This window comes from Mauremys reevesii, linkage group 1, assembly GCF_016161935.1.
Source record: "Mauremys reevesii isolate NIE-2019 linkage group 1, ASM1616193v1, whole genome shotgun sequence".
NCBI lineage: Eukaryota > Metazoa > Chordata > Testudines > Geoemydidae > Mauremys > Mauremys reevesii.
This window is the reverse complement of record NC_052623.1, coordinates 15681266-15704453: the sequence shown is the minus strand read 5'-3', so window position 1 is coordinate 15704453 and position 23188 is coordinate 15681266. Positions and strand designations below refer to the sequence as shown.

The 23188-nt window shown below is 42.9% G+C and overlaps 1 protein-coding gene across 2 annotated transcripts in view; it reads left to right on the top strand.

Annotated features, from left to right (window-relative positions):
• Window positions 1-23188, top strand: part of PGM2L1 (phosphoglucomutase 2 like 1) — a 74278-nt gene that overhangs the window by 31859 nt on the left and 19231 nt on the right. For both annotated transcript variants that reach the window (XM_039533113.1, XM_039533118.1), the window contains exons 3-9: window positions 8875-8981; window positions 15164-15248; window positions 17684-17767; window positions 20045-20238; window positions 20856-21045; window positions 21221-21318; window positions 22105-22285. In XM_039533113.1, the coding sequence (XP_039389047.1) occupies window positions 8875-8981; window positions 15164-15248; window positions 17684-17767; window positions 20045-20238; window positions 20856-21045; window positions 21221-21318; window positions 22105-22285 (939 nt within the window). The remainder of the gene's footprint in view (window positions 1-8874; window positions 8982-15163; window positions 15249-17683; window positions 17768-20044; window positions 20239-20855; window positions 21046-21220; window positions 21319-22104; window positions 22286-23188) is intronic.

The window sequence follows — 23188 nt, the reverse complement described above, 5'->3', positions numbered from 1 at the left end:
AACCACCTCCATGAGAGTGATAAGGCTTTTTACGCAAAGGTTTTATTGCCAAAGTGCCAGTGTAAACACCTTGTTTGCTTTTATTGCTGTCATTGGCCTCTGGAGCTGTCCTGCAGTGACTCCGCTGCTCATTGTTTTGAACTCCTGTAGCCTTGCAGGCATGTGCCTCTTCCCTTTCAAAGCGCCCTTCTGACAGCTGGCGTGCTGTGCTGCTCCTGGAATCATAGAGCAAATCTTGAACATGGAATGTTTCTGCTGTCTCCTACGCTACGAACGCAGAGGTGTGTGTGTGTGTGGGAGAGAGACAGACAGACAGACTCACTCTCTGCTGTGCAGAGCCAGAGAGGGAGCCAGGAGCTGGTGTCAGGTGTTTCCCCCTGCCTCAGGACAGTTTGCTTTTGGCAGCTGTCTGAACTTAGGACACAACCATAGGCGCCAACTTTTCCAGGCGCTGATGGGTGCTTGCCCCGCCCCCATCCCAATCCCCTCCCCAGCCCCATCTCTTCCCTGAGCATGCCGCGTTCCCCTTCCCTCCCAGCGCTTGCTGCCGTGAATCAGCTGTTTTGTGGTAGGAAGCACTGGGAGGGAGCGGGGAGAAGTGGAGCTGCAGCATGCTCAGGGGAGGAGGTGGAGTGGAGGTAAACTGGGGCGGGACAGGACAGCCCTGGAGCACCCACGAAGTCGGCACCTGTGGACACAATATGCCAACACACTCACTCTCCCCCAACACACACTGTCTGTCTCTCCCCCTTCTTACACACACACTCCGTCATACACTCTTCCCCCCCCCCCCCTTCAGTTAAAAAGTGGCTGGCAATCTAGTAGAATGCCCATGGAACAATGGGTTTGAGAAACCTGCATCATGAGATGCTGTACTTGCCCCATGAGGCATTGCAAACCATTCCCAAAGCACCCTGCAGCCAGTTGCTCAGTGAGATAGCTACCACAGTGCACTACTTTCTTTGTCATTGCAAGAACTGCTTGTGTGGAGGCGCTCCAGCCAGGGCCGTCCCTAGGGGGGTGCGGGGCCTAGGACAAATCAGCCTCCTTGCTGGCCGCCGGGCCGTCCTTCGCCTCCTCACCCACTGCTCTCCTCCTCGCTGTCAGCACACCCGCATGCCACTCGCCTCCTCACCCACCTGGCTGCCTCTCGCCTCCCCTTTATCTCCTCGCCACCTGTCCAGCACTCCACTCATCTGCCACTCTCCTCCTTGCCGTCCGTCCGCCCATCCTTCCACCTGTCTGCCTGCCACTCACCTCCCAGCTCGCCTCCTCACCCCGCTCACCCTCCCACCTCATCCGACTATTGGGACAAATGGCATCCCGATCATACATTGGTCAGGATGTGGGACAAAGGGCTAAATAGTGGGACAGTCCCTATTTTATCGGCGCATGGGGGGGGGGGGGCAAAATGCAGGGCCCGGGGCCGTTGCCCCGATTTGCCCTACTCAAGGGTCGACTCTGGCTCCAGCAACACAAGGAGCACAGTGTGGATATGCAACAGCAGTTTAATTAAAGTGGTTTAATAAAAGTGGTCTAACTTTTGGTGAAAAAACTTGGTTATGTAGACACAGCCTAAGGCAGATGTGGGAGAGGGGATAGAACATACCAGGCTAGTGATAGGCCCCCATCATTCTGCCACAAGAATGAGCCATTAACTGCTCATCTATGTGCAAAGAAGGATTTGAAAGCCAGGAGTGGCCTAAGGATGCTGGAGCTGGGCATTGCTGTGTGGAAGGAAGCAAAAGGGATAAATGGTGGCATGAAGGATAGGGAAGGGAATTTAGGCCAAGTCTAGGCTACCGCTTATGTCAGCAAAACCTATGTCACTCAGGAGTGTGAGTGTGTGTGTGGGGGGGGAACACTGCCCTGAATGACAAGTTTCACCAGTGTAAATGGTAGCATGCACAGCGCTATGTCGGCAGGAGAGCTTCTCCAGCCAACATAGTTACTGCAACTTGTGGAAGTGGTTTTATTATGGTGATGGGAGAGCTCTCTCCTGTCAGCAAAGAGCAGCTACACGAACGATTTTACAGTGGCACAGCTGCATTGGTACAGCTGTGCCGCTGTAAGCTTGCTAGTGTAGATGTGGCCTAAGTGCAATTGTTAATGGCAAATTCAATTAATTTAGAGATTACCTAAATGGAAGTGAGCAGTTGCACCACTTCTGATAGTGGCCAAGAAATTGCCTAATATATATTCTCCCAGTCGTCTAGAGTAGCAGCACTGTCAATCCCAAGCATTCAAAAATGAATCAATTCCCCAAAATCATAAGAAAAAAACTGCTTTCTGGGCTTTTGCAACTGTAGGGTTCACTTTTTAAAACTGTTACTTGCATGGAAGCTGAGATTCTCACAATCCCATGACTCCAGGAGCTGGGGCTTTAAGAAAACCCAGAATGTGGAGGTTCATCATAAAATCACAAGAGTTGGCAGCAAATAGATGAATTCAATTGTCCCTTAACCAAAGCGATTTAAAAAATGAACCCCCCTTTGTAAGAGAACATAAATTCATAGTGCAGTCAAGAGGATAAGAAATGTAAAAACTGTGTGAACAGAACATACTGAGCATCAGATAAGCATATTAACTAGCCAGTCAGAAATCCCATGACTGAAATTTGTGCTGGCTGAACTATCCTGAGCTTGTCAGCATCTGTGCTGTGCCAGTTTCTGCATGGGGGAGGGAGGGAAGCTGATATACAGAACCCTGAACATATCAAGGTTTTTGAAGAGTTCAAGGAAAATCTCAGTCCAAAGACTGCAGAGGCAAGGATCTCAAGGTTTATAAGTGTGAAATGGAAATTATGTATCATTGTGTTGGTTATGCAAAGATGGGCCTTTTACCTCCTGAGTTTGACTAAAATAAATATTAGACATTGTCTTTGTATTAGTCTTCCAATCTGTTGGGGCCTCTAGGAGCTGTTTTAATATAATGCAGGCAATAAAATACATGGTGCTGCTGACCTGACTATGCGATCTAGCTTGAGTGGATGGAGTCAGGTTTAAGTTAGCTTTGCTCATTTCTCTTTGACAATTTGCAGTGGGTCATGAACACCCCCTTCACAGCTAAGTGAAAATCCTTTACGGAAGTCGAATGGGGCTCAATCTTGACATTGCTTCTATTCAGCATTTGTGAAGCTTCAGAGGGTGACTCTGAGATGTTGTGGCCTACGATTCCATCAGTATGCAGAAAGAACATAACTTTCTTCTTAGCGTGTGTGTTTGTGTGAATCCCAGTCTAGGTGCACCTGCACATTATGTGCGCGAGATTGGGATCTGTGAATAGCAGTGTCAGTTGGGCCATGCCTGGCCATGAATGTTACTTTAAGGGCAGAGCAGCTGCAACCATCCCTCTCTTCTCTTACCACCTGTGGCAGTAAGATGGAACAAGTTGTGTCAGCCCAAAACCCCTTAGCAGAATTACTCTCATAATTTGGGATTAATTCCCTTCAAATAGCTCCCTCTTTGATTTGAGCTACCAAAAAAACCCACAAAAGATTTAAATTTAAAACTTTTCCTCAGCTCTTTGCATCCCTGTCTGGGCCTAAAATGGTACATTCAAAATCCTTTGGTTTCAAACAGTGTCTGTTCTGCCAGGGACTCATTCCTGTTACAGACTGCCACAGCAACTGATTGTGGTGAGAGCCATGTGCCAGATTGTCTTGGTGAGAGCCATGTGCCAGATTGTCCTAGTTGAAAAGAAACAGTGTTATACCGAGCAGCAAAGTTCCGGGACACTCAGCTTAAGCTATGCTTTCTCAATCAATCAATAAGGGAATTCAGACACGAGCAAGGATCAACCTCCAAATGGATCTGATCTCTTCTGTGCCCCTGATATGGGACCTCTGAAGACCACCTTGGTACCAACAGCCACTCGAGCATAGAGGACCAGTACCACCACCTCACCGAGGCAAGGGAAATCTGAACATTGGATAGATATGGCTCCCTTGCACTGATTCCCCACCCCCCTTCTTCCCACAAGGAGTTCAAACCCTTGCTCTCCTCCCAGATACAGAGCACTAATCCCGCTTGTTCAATAGGGGCAGAGGATGCTGGCTCTATCTCCAGCTCACCATTGAAGAGGCACAAGTTACTTGGTGCCTACACTTGACAATACTAGTGGCAATTAGCCATCGGCACCTGCATAGACACTGTACTGTCACCAGTACAGACAATGGAAGCATTAATGGTAGCAGCTAATTCAGTGTTAGAGGACGTTTGTCATGTCTCTGACATTGCCCTTAGCACCGATGATACTACACTTGCCTGTCCAACATTATGATACAGAAGTCACCTCAAAGATTGGCACCACCTCTGGAGGAAGCTTATCACTCATTTCCATCACCAGGAACATACCTTCTCTCTGCTGTCTAGCAGGGAGTCTTCTCTTCAATCCTAAAGCACAAGGGAAGGTCTCTGCCTAAATACAGGGACACTCCAGAGCCTCGACTCATCTGCCTTAGCCATGGTAATGGCTTGGTCAGCCTTACCAGAACCAGCTTTAGCCCTACAATGCTCCACCTTAGCCATAGACATATACTGGGGATCTCAATCTAGAGCAGCCGGGAGGCAATCTCCTTCCTACCATGTCAGGAAATAGAGGTCACACTCCCTTTCTGCTGGAGGAACAGACAGGTCTAAAGCATCCTGAGCAACACCCTTCTTAATCTTCTCCCAGAGGCCTGTCGCTGTCCTCTCCTGACAAGTTTCTTCAACTCCTGGACTTCTGATGACTTTAGAGCATTCCATGAAGCTGCTACTCTCATGTTGCAGAGACGCTCAAAATAGAGACCCAGTAATTGGAGCAAAAACTTGAGCTTTTTGAAATACTGTATTCTTCCACTCCTTCAAGAATAGCACTGTGAATTAATGAGGGCATCTTAGAACCAACCTAGACCCCTGTGGCACATACCAGCAACCTTACCACCGACAACTAAGAGCAGAAATGAAGTATCAAATACTACAGAATGGTTGGAGCATCAGTCCAACACTAGATTCTTTAGAGGTCTCTGCAGTTCAGGACAAGACCAGTGTGCAAGCACCCAAAGAAATTAGCTGTCATTGAAAGAGAGGCTTATTTGTCAGCAACACTCAACTTGCTCATCAGTTATGAAGCCTTATTTACAAAATACCGTATCCTAAATCAGATAACTGTATCTGCTTCTTGGCTGAACTTCAGGAATCCAGAGTTAAAAGCCATCATTGCTGAAGGCCAGCTTGTGGCAAAAGCATATGTACAGGCAGCCATAGATCCCTGACCATGGTGGAAACTATATGTGCAGAGAATCATGGTTACAGGCCTCTGGAATCCCTTGGGAGCTGCAAAACACAGTTGAGGAATTACCCATTTAAGAGCACGGACCCTTATGTGTGTACATACAGATGAAGTTACATTCTTTAAAAGGCACCAGGGCTACACTTTGCTCATTGGGTATCTACATCTCTACCCCAAATTGCAAGCTTTTAAATACCAAGGGCAATCCATACAGAAGACACCTGCATACCCTCAGCGATGGTTTTCTGCATACCCACCTGGAAAGAAATTGTCTCCTCCAAGAGAAGCTCTGTCTTTCTCAGTTTCTGATTAACTTTCATCTGCTCTTCAGACAGCAGGTTTGATACCGATCAGACAAGTAATCCCCAAATCCTTCCTTTTGGATACTAGCTTGCTTTCTTCCATCAGGCTTGGTCTGCAGTAAAAGAAGTGCTGAAAGTTCTCAGAGGACTATTCCATCCAGTTTGGTCCTTGCCTCCTACCCGTCCCTCTTCAGGGACCCTTCTGATGAAAATAAACTAAAAGTGGCTTCTCTGATACCTCTCCTAGGGCTCCTAGAAGAATCTTTTTGGAATTGAGTGGACGTTTTCTGTTCTTGATATCTCCTTATTCCAAAGAAGAAAGAGGAGCCTTGTCTGATCCAGTTTTGAGATTCACAATGATGATGTTTGCCATCATATGTTCTCTTCATACTCAAGACTGGCTTGTGGCTCTCTTCCTCCATGACATTCACTTCCATATCTCAATCAATCCAAGCCATGGTAGATCATCTACAATTCACAGTGGGGCCCAGTCATTCCCAATACAAAGTGCTGCCATTTGGTCTCTCCACAGTAAATTTTTTTTAAATAAAATGCCTAATTGTTGTGGGCAGCACATGTAAGGAGAGATGGCATTCACATTTGCCATATCTGGATGACTGGCTGAATTCAGACAGCTGAGCCACATGGTAAACTGAAAAAATCTCTCTACGTATCAGTTTTTAGAAACGTCAGTCTATTCAAAATCAGCAAAAATATTTTCCCAAGTACAGATTTTGCTCTATCCAGATGATTGACACCACAGAAAAAACCTGCCACAAACTTCTGAGTCACGTGTTAGCTTGCACATATGTGACATTACTAAGCAGACTTCATCTATGTGAATTAAAGGCTGGCTAAGGTCAATGTACCACACTGCAAAACCTCAAATAGGCATGCCAGTTCTACTCCGAGCTCCCAGTCTGTCAGTACCGAACAGGTGGTCAAACCAGCTGGTACCCTTCTCCACACTACTGCCTACAAAGATGTTGACCACAGATGCATTAGGAACGGTGCAGTGCATACCTGGACCACCTCCATATACAAGGACCTGCGTCCCAAAAGGGCATGAGGCTACACATGAAACCTTCTTATCATGACCTGCCCCTTTCTGAGCACACACCGTATTTATCAGGGTCTGTGGATCACTAGTGCCGCCTTTTTTACCTCCCTAATCTTCTTAGGATACGTGCCTATAAATATTAGGTTATCTTGGCTGCTTTTCCTAATTCTGTTTTCGAGGGCCCTGCAGCTCCCTTTCAAAACCCACCAACTGATGACACTTCCAACTGCTTGGTTTGATAACAGTACATTTATTTAACCCGACTAGACATAATACAAACAAAACAATGGTCAGTAACCTTTCTAGTTCTTATGCTGATAAGGACATTCTACGCTTTTGAGAACCTAGTGGAGCTTCCTCTCCTCACAGAAGCCACCCAAAGAATCTTCTCTCCCTCTCTCAAGGATTCAACTGCTGATCCTTCAAATTAACTCCCCCACCTCCGCCACCAAATTACAGGTCTGTCTCATCTTACGCTGGGGTTACGTTCTGCAGTCAGCGCGTAAAGCGAAAATCGCATATAGTCAAAATTACATTGAGCGTAATGGCGGGCGACATTGCCCGCACTACAGAAACAGTATTTAAATTGTTGTTTTTTCTCGTTTTTTTTTCTTGTTTTTTGCTGACCATGTAAAGCTGAAATCGCCTATGTTAAATGTGCCTAAGATGCGACAGACCTGTACAAGCTGTCATGGCTGACCCTTCACACAATATTCCTTAAAGATAAGGTGGTTGTTGAGACCTCGTCCCAAATTTATTTCTGAACTTGTCACACTTATTTGAACGAATTTACCTGTCTTCATTCCAAAAGCCCATTCTCTCCAGTGGACAAGAAATTTCCCCACTTTAGATGTTTTTAGGCCTGTGATAGGAAGTGTCCGAAGGGCTCTGTCCTGTCCTTTTTGGTTGCCATTTCTCGTGCTTCTAAAGGACAAGTAGTTTCCAAGATAATATCTGAACCTAAATGGATTACTGTGCATTTCAGCTGCTATCACTTGGCTGGTATCAAAGCTTATTCCGCTAGAGTGTGCTTTAGAAACATCCTCTTCTGTGCTTTAGAAACCTCCACATACCTGAATTTTGTAAGGCAGTTAGTGGCAAGCAGGACTCCTCAATCCCATCTTCCAAATGGGCCTCTGCTTATCAGTCATTTAGAATTGGAGATGCATCTTAGCTGACCTCTTGAAGAACCACAGTTACTATAAGGTAAGTAACCATTCTGTCTTCTAGTGCAGACAGTGCCATCTCCCATATCCTCCACTGTCTGAAGGAAACTGGAATTTTGAGAAAAGCAATTGGTTCAAGCTAGATCCAATAAGATGGTGACGTTATAGAAAACACTTTGGAATTGGTAGCTTCACATTTTCATTCCAAGAGAGGGCCTCTCACCACTGGGATTCAAAATGGTGCTTACTGGATGCATTAGTGCTCCTAGATACCTTTGCTACATAGCAATAATTGCCATAAACAACTTCTAATAGCTAAATAGTAAATAACTTAATATTCAGACCATGCTAGACATATATTTTTAATTTTAGCATTATCAGTAGTAAATATCCTGTTAAAGATAAACAGAGTGAACTAAATACACTTATGGGATAACTGCTTCACCATTGGGATAGGTGTGTAAATTCACTTGTCATGAAAGTCTGTTGTATACGGAGTCACATTTTCTAAAGTAATGTGCAGTGTTGAAAGGATAATTTACTTAAGATAAGTGAGAACTAGAAAATATTCTGTTCCATAGATTGTACTCTAAATACATGCATGAAGACTTAAGTGAACTACTTATATAACAAAGGTAGCCCTATTGTGTGTGTGTGAATTATTCAGATTTTTCTTTTATGAATTGGTTCATTATTTACAATTACCTGACAGATGGTTTGAGCATGTTTTATCCTGTGGATTAATTGCAAGTATTTGCTGCTTCAAGGATTTGTTACCTAATTTTCTGTCTGGTCCTCTGTTTCTGCTCCCTGACTATATTCTCATGGGTATTTGCAACCTTTCTCTCTGAACACTCTAGGAACAAAAATGTACGTATACTTCAAACGCCATTAAAGTAGATTTTCTGTCTATTTGAACCACTGCTTAGTCATACTCATTTTTTATCATTAACCTAGTTCTAGTTAAGCAAAAGTCTTATTCCCGTTATTGTGGCACAATGAATTCTGAACAGAGTGATCTTTGAGCTGTGTGCACTATAATGGAGCTAACTCTTCATCTGTTTTGCTGCAGGGAATGTACAAGTACCTTGAGAGGTGTTTTTCAGACTTCAAGCAGAGAGGCTTCGTTGTTGGATATGACACGCGAGGCCAGGTGACCAGCAGCTGCAGCAGTAAGAGGTATGAGGATTGATTCCATTTGAAAGACTAGAATTTTAAGTGTGGCTTAGAATGTTTCTCTTCATATGGGGAATTTATCAGGAACTTAGTGTATTATCTATTTATATTTCCATAGTGCTAAGAGTCCTAGTCATGGACCCCTAGTGCTAGGTGCTGTACAGACCCATAACAAAAACAGTCCTTGCCCCCAAAGAGTATACCATCTAAATGCACAAGCACTCTAAACAGCAAGACAGTCACATGATGCAGAAATCACTGTGTGTGAGAGACTTAAGTGTGAAAGGAAACTGAAAATGCTAAGCCCTTAACTTGAATACATCAAAAAACTGCACGACTGGTTATCAGTGTGTCTATATTGTTTTATTGCAAAACTGTAGTCCTAACTCTGTCAAACTACACATCTGATTTAAACTTTCACAGTGGAAAAGAGAGTAATTCCTCCTTCAACCCTATGTAACTATTGCGATACCTCTTGTAGCATCATACACTGATTTGTCTCAGCAGTATGCAGGCATTAACACAGTCACACAAACTATGAGTCTTTTTTTTCCTAATTTCATGCTTAAAAAAATCCAAACTTCTACAAACATAAAGGTGCTTAATGCTGCTGATTTTACTAAAAGAGCTCAGCCAGTCTGGTAGATTACTTTTTAAAAAACTGATTTACTATCCTTGCCTTTTTTTTCACTTGGGTAATATATGGTTTGAAATGCAGAGAGAATTCCTGTAACATCATTAATTCTCAGTTGATCATATTACTGAGACTCTTGCTTTACAGTATGTTACAGTACACTTACTATTACACTATCATGTGATTAAAAAATTAAATTGCACTTCACTGTCAAAGTGAACAAAGTAAATATGGTATTAATTTTCATAGCTTGCTTGTTCACTTATAATGACCCTCCCCCCAATCATTTTTAATGATCAAAGTGCAAATCATTTTCTGGTTCTAAATACCTGTGAAATTGTTGTTTCAAAGACCAGAAACTGTTTGATGAAATTGAACTAAAGTTCCCTCTAGCCCTAAGGATTATTTTAAAGTAAATTCCGTCTGTCTGGCAGTAAAGCTAATGACTGTGTGAATTTCTGTAGCTGTTTTTTAGACTGATGGGAATAAGGGAGATTGCTGGCCTATTGAAGTTTATTTTAGGAATAGTATATTGATCTACTTTATCAGAATCATCTGAAACTGCTGAACAGCATTAAAAACCGCCAACCTCTGTTGGTTACCAAGATCTATTTTTACCCCCTTGAAAGGCTTTTGTTGTAGGAATTTGGCATTTTTGAAACATGTACCGTGGAGCTTAGATTTGTGCTTCTGTGATCAGATATGGTTCTCAAACAACCGGAGGCTTTGAACCTTTGTATGTCTTTTGATTGTGATGTTGATTGTAAGGCGCTTTGAAGCAGTGCTTTGTCATTTTATTTGCTTGTAAAGAGTTTACAATCTAATTGTAGGCATGTTGCAGTTAATGAAAAGATCAAACAGTGGACGGAAATGGGAGACCAGTGAAGTGAGGGTTACAATAATGTCATATGATGACTTAGGTTTGTTATGTGGACTTATTGATGGTTTTGTTGTGTGTTGTATTAATGTTATGTTAGATTCAAAGGTGAATATATAAATAGGGCTGATTTAATGAATGATGTATGTATGTTATAATACACACATGAATGAGATTAGAGGGAATTAGAAATCAACATGCATGGAAAACACTTTATCCATTCCAAGATGATGTAAATTATGTATGCTGTATATCACAACTCTTCCACAACATGAAGGAAAAGGAAACCAAACTTCCCAGTGACATTGAATTCTTGAGCAAATGCAAGAAACAAAACATCATCTCTAGAGGAGTCACCATCTATAACCCTCTGATCCCTACAAAAAACTTCAAATATGCTGAACAGCTCAGCAGAAGGACTTCAGAAAAAACTGAGGAACCATCTCCTGTACCTCTCATCTTGAGAAGGAACTACCTCAAACAAGAAATCATCACATGCTTCCCACACACTGTAAGGATGACCAAGGAAACCTGCCTGGAGATCATGCAAGAAACCCAAAATATCAAAAAACCTGATGAGTCATCCAGCACAAAAAGGGGGAGCCAACTACAACAACTCCACAACCCACAGAACACCATCTCCGAGAGACACCAGGACTCACAACATGGATGCTAAGCGACACCCTATCATCATCAACTTATTGAGAACCCCTAACTAGAGCCACATTCTCTGTACTTGCCAAGGGACTGATCTTCTGCTCCATCACAGAACCTGATACCATACTAATGTGGAGAACTAGAAGAATTCTTTCACAACAAAGACTACACCATCCACAACTACCACATCCCCACCGATAGTCATAAGAAAAAAGAAACATCTGACTGGACTTCTCTCAGAGAACAAAACCACACACTTGATCATTATGTTAATGATTTCAGTCAATTTTTTTCCTGAAGCAATCAACATCACATCCACCATAATCTCTTCACTGCTGAGAGGATAGCTATACAGTCCATGAAATCCAACCACAAGATAGTGATCAAACCAGCAGATAAGAGGTGCTATCGTAGTTCTCAACCTCAATGACTACATCAACAAGGCCAACCGACAACTCTGACACCATCTATTATAAAGAAATCAAAGAAGATTGCACAGTACTATTCACCCAGGAGTTTGGGGAAGGAAGGATTTGATGATATCCTTAAACAGCTCCAAGAGAATCTCTACAACCTCACTCTTTGTGAACCCTTTCCCCTCCAGGGACCTAGTACATGTTTCCCAAGATACACAAATAAGGAAAACCAGGCAGATCCACCTTATCTGGCTACAACACTCTTACTGAAGGAATATCAGGACTCACAAAAAACATCCTCAAACAGTTCACCACACAAAGGGCTGGTTTTATCCAGGACACGCCAACTTCCACCAGAAGCTCCATAACATTAACAGCCTCCTTCAGAACACTGTCCATGTCACCCTGGATGTCACCTCCCTATCCATCAACATCTGTAACCCTGATTGCATTGCTGCCTGCCTCAAATATCTACAAGACCAATGAACAACTCTCAAATATCCACCTCAAACACATTGCCAAACTTATCCATTTCATCCTAACTTACAATCATTTTACATTCAACAGACACTTTGTTCAAACCATGGGTACTGGAATGGCTCCCAAATATGCCAGCCACTTAATGGGTCACCTCGAGGAAGAATTTCTGGACAAATGCACCATGAAACCAATGATATACATTGATGATGTGTTCATCCTCTGGACGGATGATCTAAATTTTTACCATAACTTCAATAACCATCTATCAAACTCTCTACAATGCTCCAAAGCAGCATCAACTTCCTGGACACCATGATCAACTTCAGCAATGGAACCCTACAAACGCTATATACAAGAAACCTATGGATCACCACACTTTTATCTTCACAGATCTAATAACCATCCCCCCCACACCAAGAAACGTTATCTATAGCCAGGTACTCAGGTACCCCAGCATATGCTCCAAGGAGAAAGTCCAAGACACACCCTTAAACCACCTTCTTCAAACAAGATATGACACTCTGTGTACCTCAAAGTTATCACCCTGGAACCCCCATATTCACCAATGTGATATTATGTGTTTGTACAAAGTATACCTTGTGAGGTATCATTTTGTAAGTCTTGATCTGTTGAATAATAACTGTTGGGTTGTATGTACTATCATTGTATGTGAATTTATGAAGTATTACTATATATGTTACTGACATATGTTGTGAGGTTGGGAACACCCACAGCCAGCCTTTGTTATAATAAAGGAAGCCATCAATAGCCAGACAGCATTAATGGCTCATCAACACACAATCCGTTATCCTAAGACTTCGTGGAGAAGTCATGTATGCCATGGGGGTGGACTAACCCAGGTCACAGCAAAGATCATTCCAGCAAGCTGGAAGAAAGTATAAAAGAGAGACAGTGACGACATCACTTGGCCTCTTTCTCTCCTCTCCCCCTTCCCAACTCAACACCTGGAAGAACGTCTGAAGGACAAAGACTTGGAACTGGGGAAATTTGGTTCCAGGCTGGAAGGTAGTCCCAGCCTGTGTATTGAGGAACTGTAACCTGCTTGTACCATCTGTCAGGGTGAGAAAAGCTGTTTGCTTCAACACTTGCTTAGACTAAAAGTCGAGGATTTAGAAAGCATGTTTATTTTTTAAGGTAATTATTTCTCACCTTTATGCCTACTGCTATAATCACTTAAAAGCTATCGTTCTGTAGTTAATAAACTTAATGTTTTATCCTTACCAATGAATTTGTCTAAAGTGCTTGGGAAATTGTCTTGGGTTACAAAGGCTGGTGCATGTCCACTTTCCTATGAAGAAGTGGCGAACTAATTGCTGACGGTACGGTTCTGGAGTGTAGGGCTGGAGCTGGGGAGAATTAGCTGGTGCCTCTCTATTGGTTCATGAGTGGCTGTGAGATCATTTGTGTAACACAGTAGTTGGGTGTGTCTCTGCCTGTGGATGTCTGTGTAAGTGCAGTGCCTTTCAGAAGTTTGTAGCTTGACATCAGCATCACAGTGAGAGGGACAACCCAGCTTGGTGGGTTTGGAGGGCATCCGTGGTCCTGCAATCAAGGTTGCACCCCAGGACCCCATCACATGAGGACACCCCACCAGAGAAGTAGATGGCAGCATCATGGAACAGGCCAACCAAATAGTCTATAGGAACCTCAGACCACATCCCTCTGAGTCATACGCACCGACTTCTGCTCCTGCTGGTGGGTGCTCAACCCCTCTCTGCCCCTGCCTCCTCCTATCCCTGCCTCACCCCCATTCCAACACTTTCCCCAAATCCCCGCCCCAGACCCATCTCTTTCCCGCCTCCTCCCCTGAGCGTGCCACATTCCTGCTCCTCCCCCTGCCTCCTAGAACACCGCCAAACAGCTGTTTGGCAGTAGCAAGGCAGGAAGCGCTGGGAAGTAGGCGGAGGAGCGGGGTTATGGTGTACCCAGGGGAGGAGGGGAAGATGGGGCACGGCAGCGGGGAGCTTGGCTGCTGGTGGGTGCAGAGCACCCACTAATTTTTTCCTGTGGGTGCTCCAGCCCCGGAGCACCCACGGAGCCAGCGCCTATGCTCTGAGTTGTCACCTACCACCCCACACAGGAACACATACAGGGTGGCATCAAAGAGTTGCAGCCCATACTTGGTAATGACCACATCCTGAAAGAAATCTTTCTCAAACTCCCTTTTGTGGCCTTCAATCAACCACCCCACACACCTTGCTAAGATCATCAGAAGCAAGCTCCCCACAGACCAAGACACATCATCTCAAAGTTGCATTAGACAGTGACAGAACAGATGCAAAACCTGTAGACATCTCTCCATTCCTACAACAATCAATTCTCCTCCCCCCGCCCCCAACACACCTTTCAAGATCCATGAGCCCTTCACATGTCTTTCACAACATGGTATATCTCATCCAGTGCACTAAATGCCCCAACAGCAACTACATGGGTGAAACCAGACAAGTACTTTTTCGAAAACACCATATCACCTGTGTGTGAACAATTGTCAGAAAATGATCACTCTGTATCTGACCTGTCAGTCGTCGTCCTCAAAATAAACCTTCACAACACCTTCAAAATTTAAGCCTGGGAGCTTAAATTCATAACTTTGCTAGACAAGAATAATCATGGACTGAATAAAGACACCGGATGAATGGTTTATTACTACAATCTGTAACCTACTAACCAACTTCTTTTTTTTTTCTTTTTTTTTGAGGTGTTTACCCACTTCACCCTAACTCCTTATGTGAAACAATCTGTTCTACCTTGAGCTCTGTATAAGCTCAAAAGCTGGTCTCTTTCACCAGCAGAAGTTGGTCCGATAAAAGATCTATTACCCCACCTGCCCTGTCTCTAGCAGCTCCTTAGACACTCACTGTCATTCGAGCTTTTTAAGAACAGGTTAGACAAAGCACCTGTCAGGGTTAGCTAGGTATATTTGGCCCTGCCCCAGTGCAGGGGGCTGGACTAGATGACCTTTCAAAGTCCCTTCCACCCCTACATTCTATAATAAGAGCATCTTGAGAGAAGGCAGAAAAAGAACTTGTTCTTTGGATTGGGGCTTTTAGAACAGTATTGTGGATAATAGGATTCACTGAATATTTTTCCTGTTCAATAGACTTGCAAAGCTTACCGCAGCAGTCCTGCTTGCGAAAGGTGTACCTGTGTACTTGTTTTCAAAATACGTTCCTACGCCCTTTGTGGTAAGTCTTTGACACTTGATTCTATCACAGCTAATATTTTTAGCATTTCATCAAGGCTGTCATCTTAATTTTAGCTGTATATTTTTCTTGTAAGAATGCCAGAATGTATATAGAAGAATAGACTAGAGGTGGAACATTTCATAGAATCCTAGATTTTAAGGTCAGAAGGGACCATTATGATCGTCTAGTCTGACCACCTGCACAACGCAGGCCACAGAATCTCACCCACCCACTCCTGTAACAAGTCCCTATTGAAGTCCTCAAATCATGGTTTAAAGACTTCAAGGTGCAGAGAATCCTCCAAGTGCCCACGCTGCAGAGGAAGGCAAAAAACTCCCAGGGCCTCTGCCAATCTGCCCTGGAGGAAAATTCCTTCCTGACCCCAAATATGGTGATCAGCTAAACCCTGAGCATGTGGGCAAGACTCACCAGCCAGACACCCAGGAAAGAATTCTCCATAGTAACTCAGATCCCACCCCATCTAACATCTCATCACAGCCATTGGGCATATTTACTGCTAATAGTCAAAGATCAATTAATTGCCAAAATTCGGCTATACCATCCCTTCCATAAACTTATCAAGCTTAGTCTTAAAGCCAGATGTCTTTTTTTGCCCCCACTGCTCCCTTTGGAAAGCTGTTCCAGAACTTCACTCCTCTGATGGTTAGAAACCTTTGTCTAATTTCAAGCCTAAACACTCCTTAGGAAGACTTAAGAAATCATAGGGCTGAATTCGGTTTTGTTACACTAGTATTCAGTCCATAGTAAACGCCATTGATTTAAGTAGAGTTACTGCAGTGAGAGATTTATAACTGAGCAAAACTTGGCCCAGAATTCAAGATGGGAAAACAGGGCCCTTATACCTTTATTGTACAAATTATTGCACACGTAAGTAGTTCTGTGAGATCAATGGATCTACTTGTGTTTGAGCATTCGCAGGATTGGGACCTGTAAACTCTTCCCAGGGGTTGGTAGAGGAAATGAAAAATACACTGCAGAGAACAATCCTTCATTTTAAACTTCTAAATATCTTCTGCACTGGGGCTTCCACTTGGATCAGCATTTGTAATGTGCCCGTTGTTTTAGGGACTGGGCCCCAGTTTGTGGGTATGACTGGTACTATGGAAAGAAATATTCCCATTAGGTTTCTCAGTTTCCTGAATTTTGCAAGTGTGTTTTTATGAACACCATTCCTAATATATTGAATTTAGGTTACACAGGTGGTTGCAACCACAAGCATCTACAACCTTGGTATTATCAATTAATTCAGTGGTTCTCAAACTTTTTTTCCCCTGGACCACTTGAAAATTGCTGAGGGTCTTAGAGGACCACTTAGCTAATGGTACAAACAACATTTGGAAAAAAAATCACTAACTATTATAAAGCGCTTTGGATAAAAGTGCTATATTAAAAAAAGGAATAATGAAGTTTTTTTTTATTTTACAAATAAAAGCACACAACTCATATTTTAATATCAGTAGGCTTACCTTTCTAATGCAGTGGATGTGCCCTCTCTCCTCAGCCATGGCAGCCCCCAAGCTGGGGCTGGGAAGGAGGGGGTCTCTTCCCCGGCAGCCGCAGCCCTGGAGCTGGGGAAAGTCGCCTCTTTCTCTGGTGGCCGCATCCCTGCATGTCCCAAATTCCCCCCACCCCCCCTTTCTCACCCCACTGCCCCCTCCCACCTATTCTCTATTCCCCCAAGGCCACCACCTCACCTTACATGTGCATCTTCTGCAGGGTGCAGGCATCTAATTAGCGCAGCCACGCCTGCGCAGCTCCACTAATTAGGTGGGTGGTCCTTTATTCTCTCATGTGCAGCTACCCAGGTGCACACCTGAAAGGGAACTATCCACGGACCACCTGAATACTGCGGACCACAGTTTGAGCACCTCTGAATTAATTCCTCCATATTGAAGAACAAAATTACTATTGATCCATGATGGATGGCTTCTCTGCCTTCTGGATCGTGATTTATTTCTATAACTTCTAAAATCTCCTTTTAGCTGTATTTATTAGCTTACCAAATATTTTGGTGAAGTCCTTCATGGATACAAATGGTTTTTGACTTCTTGATAGTTGCTCAAGTTTTTTCTGTCCTCCTCCAATATGTGCAATCTAAGTGGAGGCTTTTCTTCACCATAAGACATTAAAAAGTTTTGTGCCTGGGAGTACCTCTGGGAGATTATCTGTTTCGGAAGTTTATTATGGGAATGTTAATTTAGCAGAGTAACTCTGATCATGCTTTCTCTCGCACAACCCATTGCTGATGATAGGACACAGTGTGCTGGCTGTCTGACTGTTCAAATGATACCTTTGAAATCAGCTTGTGAAATTTTAAGAACCTGTATTACTTACCCCTTAACTGACTTTACACCTTTATGTATGTATGTATGTCAGCTCAGAAGTAGTGAAGTTAAATTACTTTCGTCTTTTAGCCCTATGCCGTTCGGCAGCTCAAAGCTGCAGCTGGTGTGATGATCACAGCATCCCATAACCGTAAGGAGGACAATGGATACAAGGTAAGCCTGTGCTGCTTTTCTCCCCTCCCCCCTTCAAATTTGAGACAGATAAGTTGATTTACCAAGTATACACTGTATGTCCCCTTTATCAAGGGTTCTCACAACACATTTTTGATGGCCTCAGAGTGTGGCCACCAACTCTTGCTGGTGGCCACGCTGACAATTTTTCCTAAAATTCTTAATTAACTTTAGGAAAACAAATAAATATGCCCATGTCCAAATCATTGTAACTTATTTATGTAGGGTTTTTTTCAGATTCAGTAGTAAAAATAATTTACAGTTGTCTCTTCTTTACGGACCTACACAGAATCGAAACACAAATAAGGTGCTTTGCATGTTCTTGTCTTTTTATTGTTGTTTCTTTTGCTTTTTAGGTTGCACTTTTTTTTCTTCTTCTAAGACTTGCTAGCTGGCAAGTCTTCTGCTGTGAAAAGTGATCTTTGTACGTTTGTTAATATCACTTTTCACAGCAGACTTACTCAGCCCCGGCAAGCCCTGGGACAAATTAAGCCCTGGATAGGGAGGTGGGCAGGGAGGCAATGGGGCCCAGGGACGATGGCAGGGTGGTTAGCCTGGGGACAGAGCCTGGAACCAGAGCCTGCCAGTGCATGGAGGGAGCCTGAAGCCCCTGGCCGAAGCCTGCCTCCCCTACCCCCAGGAAAGTGGGGAAGTCACCAGCTGCCTGCACCTCCAGCGTTTGTGTCTCTGGATGGGGGCAGGCCCCAACCGCTGCTGGCGGCCCTGGGACCAGGGCCACTGCTTTGTGCCCCTCTCACAGCCCAGGCTGCAAGAAAAGGCCCTGGTTTTGAGAAATACTGAGATGCTACAGCAACTGGCACTTTGTAAACACCATATCTATCTCTCTAATCTATCATAAAAATTAGAAAAACTCCAGGAGAAGCCATATATCTATACCCATTAGAATGAAAAATAGTTTCACAAAATTGTTTGCTCTATTTTATTGGCTTCTGAAGTATACCCCCAGTTTTCTGAGAACAGAAGCAAGGAAGTTTCCATTTCAAGTCCACTATAGGTCTTGAATACAGATGAGGGGGAAGTTTGCAACTCTGTTCCTATGCCATTCATTACACATAGACTAATCAAGCATCTGAAGTAACGTCTGAAGGACAGTACCTTCCCTCCCCAAGCTAGTAGTCTGAAAATGAGGTTAGAACTGAGCCCAACCTTTCTTAGGGAAATTTGTCTAGAATGTAGTCATAAAAAAAATCAGTACCATGAGGAATTACTTAAATACCTTGTATACTGGAGTTACTTTGAGATTCTGTTCTGTTTAAATGGTGGCTCCATTTGTCACTTCCATCTTTTGATTTAATTTGGAGCACTGTAATCAGCCACAATAATACATATTGCTTAAACAACGCATGCTGTATTTCCTCTTTTTGTAATTCTTTATGGAAGCCTGTCCAACGTGTGAAGGTTTGAACTTGACTGTACTTTTAAAAATATGCATTTAATCTTTGAAAAAATTAATACACAAGATAGTGAACAGGGGTTACATGGAGCAATTCAGCTCTTATTTTGAAGTCAGCATTGGGGTGTTGGCCTCAGTGCTGCTGTCCATGTGAAGTCCTTGATTTGCTTTTTTTCCAAAAGAAGTACACCTGCATTGTATTTATCTCATCACCCAGGCTCCTTGTCCTTGGGTTTCCCAGTTGCTTTGTGTTTTACGCTCCCACTGCATTCACATGTGTGGTACAAAGAGCAGCTACTTGTGTCAGTAATTTTTGAGGATTTGACTTGCTTGGATGACAGTGTGACCCTTCAGCTGGACGCAGTTATGGAACAAAGCATCACATCTTGCATGTTGCTTGTCTATCTTGTTCTCATTCATTTCTAATCTAAAAATGAGGCGGGGGGGGGGGTTTGGAGAGGTTGCTTTTTTTTAAAGGAATTAGGATTTTATAAAAGTGGTAGTTGGTTTTCTTCATGTAGGACTTTGAGGTTAATATTTTAAAACATAGGTACCTGACTTTAGGCATCCATAGTCTGATTTCAGTGGGGGGCCTGGGTGCTCAACAACTCTGAAATCAGGTCACCTAACTATAAATTTACATATCTAAAGTTAGATACTTGAAAACTTTGGCATGAGTGATCCCAAAAAAGTTCCGGAGAGCTAAACCAGTCTGATAGTGTGCTTTGCTACAAGTTTCTTGCTTACTATAGGACCTTATGTAAACATAAGATCATGTGGCTTTATAAAGCGTCAATCTCATCCATGTAACATGCAGTTCTAAGTGTCAGGTTTTTGTATGCCAGGTTTATTGGGAAAATGGAGCTCAGATCACATCTCCCCATGACAAAGAGATCCTGAAATGTATAGAAGAATGTGTTGAACCATGGAATGGTTCCTGGAATGAGAATCTAGTAGACACCAGTCCTCTTACACAAGATCCTCTGGAGGAAATTTCTAAAATCTATATGGAAGACCTGAAAAAGATCTGCTATCACAGGTGCTGTATGAGAAGAATATAACACAACTCCCACACTCTAATGTAGGGTTCACTTCACAAACTTGTCAAAGTGTAATGGTTTCTGACCAGCAATGACAAATGTAGGTCAAACTTTAAAAATAAGGGTTGGAAAAGTACTATATGCAATCAACTTGGAGTGGGGGTAAAGGATGGACCAAATTAAGGGGATTTTATACATCTTTTGTGTGATACATTTTTATGCCCCATATGTAGGTGATTTCATTACCTTAAACTAGGTGATTTAGCCCTTGCCTTCTGCTTTTGCCATGCACAGCAGGCTGATCACTCTTTCCGATAAAGAGGTATGAGTCTGATCCAGAGGGAAGTAAAGGTCTCATTTTTAGGAACTTCCAAGCAGCAGAGGTAGAGTAAAGATCCAGGTTTCCAGAGTGAGGAAGAATTGAGCCAGCAATCTTTATTGAATGCCTACAGTTGAAACTGTTCCTTTTTCACCCTTTCTTTGAAGACACATTAGACATCTGCAGAAAGGCAGCTTTATTGTAAACTTCAGTCACATTGTCTTGGCATTTCATCATGTTGCAGCATTTTGTGAAATAACCTATAATGTTAATTGAAGGCTGCTTTTTCTTTTTCAGGGAACTGAACACAAAGACCAACTTGAAGTTCATCCATACATCTTTCCATGGCGTTGGACATGACTATGTCCAGTTGGCTTTTAAAGCATTTGGCTTTAAGCCTCCCATTCCAGTACCTGAACAAAAGGATCCAGATCCAGATTTTTCTACCGTTAAATGTCCAAATCCTGAAGAAGGAGAATCTGTGCTGGTATTTATTTCTTTAGTTCAGTCACTGTTTTTTCAGTTGGGTTTCCACTTGTTTTGAAATGTTAATGTAATAAAGTCAGAGACCTAGGTGTGTGGAATTTCAGCAGAGTTAATACACTTGAGGACTACAAATGAATTTGACTATCTGCATATAATGGCTCAATCACCTTTTTCAGGAGTTGTCTCTGAGGCTTGCAGAGAAAGAAGGCGCTAGGGTGGTGGTGGCCACTGATCCTGATGCAGACAGATTGGCGGTGGCAGAACTACAAGAGAAGTAAGAAACGGGACCTTTCTTTTTAACCTTGCCTTTGAGAGAAGAGGGGGAAGGGGAACTAACTCCTCCATCCTCTGATGTTGACTCACTTAGATTTGCCACTTTTATTCCACCATCCCTAACAATGTGACACTTGATCATATTGAGATTTTTTTAGTCTTCATCTTTTTTCTTACATTTTTATCTGTGATGCATTTTAAGCAAGATTAATTAAATCCTTTCACTAGAGATCTGTCATGAAAAGTGATTGTAAGCATAGCACCTTTGATGACCATATACTTTTACTACCTCTTGACTCCTGCATGCCCTGCTGAATCAATACAGCAATGGGAGAGTGAGCTGGATGCTATTCAACACGCTTGAATTCTCAACAGAGAATTGGGAACTTTGTTCCAACAGCGGGGCCAAATCCTGGGCCACCCCTTCACTTGTGATACGCCATTGAAGACAAAGGGATTGCACAGGTGTAATTGAGGGTGGAGTGTGAATTGCCAATACATTATTATTGGTGGTAGGTTCTTTCTGGTTCATTTATCTTGCTTGAAGGGCTGGTAACAGAGACAACACTTTTTTACTTGTAAACAGCAAATTTTGTCTGGAACCACTGAGACAAGGTAACAGAGTCCTGATGGTGTGCTGTTCATGGAGCTGCTTTTCAGGGTAGAATGACCTATTCAATTGTTCACTGTTCCACTGGTTGCAGAATGTGTTGTACAGTCTTTGAATCTTAATACATGCTCCTGAGAAACTTGAAGGAACTGTTTGTTGTTTCCATCCTGTTTGCAGTGGTCATTGGAAAGTGTTCACCGGCAACGAGCTGGCAGCTTTGTTTGGGTGGTGGATGTTCAGGAGCTGGAAGGTGAAGAGTTCCAAAGAAGCTGATGTGAAGAACGTTTACATGTTAGCAACCACAGTCTCCTCTAAAATTCTGAAGGCGATTGCACTTAAAGAAGGATTTCACTTTGAAGTAAGGGTGGCTTGTGTGTGTTATAATCCCTAGGTGTTGTATTCAGGAAGAATATAATAGCCATTGCTATCATAATTGATTGATTGCCACAGGTTTTTGTGTCACCTCATTACCCCCACCTCCAGAAAAGTCCAGACACAAATTACTCTTTGCTACTGTTGACTGAGGATTTTTACTCAATGTTTCTTTTGGCACTGCCAGTTTACCCATTAGATCTCATTTGTCTACCTTGCAGATTAGCATGTGCTGTGCCTGCTAATCCATGTTGCAGAGTATGCAGACTGTGTAATGTCTGTCTGTGAAGAGCTGGGAGGTGGTCTTGTGAGGCAGTGTGGTGCCCCCTAGCCTTAAAGAATTGCAAGGTTAATTTTTAGGTCCAGTATCCTAAAATGGGTCTAAACTTAAAGCTTTGCCTTGAGGAGGGGAATCCCTTTTGATTGTGTCGGGTGAAGGAGAGAAGCTGTGGCATTTCCAGAGTGCATACTGCAAAAACTGTTTCCTTAGATCTATGACATGAAACCTACTCAGTGGGGTTTAAATTGACTTGAATAGTACTTGTATTTTAATTTGGCACGTGAGATTTTTGAACTAGATTTTAGTTAAAAATTGTCATAACTTGATCAGAAATCTTCTATGCTGTAAATACCTTTTATTTTGTGTCACTTTCTCAAGGACTAAATAAAAAAAAATGTGGGGGCGCTTTGAAGGGAACAACTTTTCTTGTAGACCCTACACTAACAGTGGATCTTGCTCAGATTCCTAGAGCTCTGTGAATATCAGCAGGTGATGCAAGCACATAAAAACCATGTTTGACATAATATATTTAAATAAGATTCAGGTCTTGTTTAATATAGTTATCAGTTGAGACCATATGAAAACCCTGGAAGGTTTTTTCTATCAATT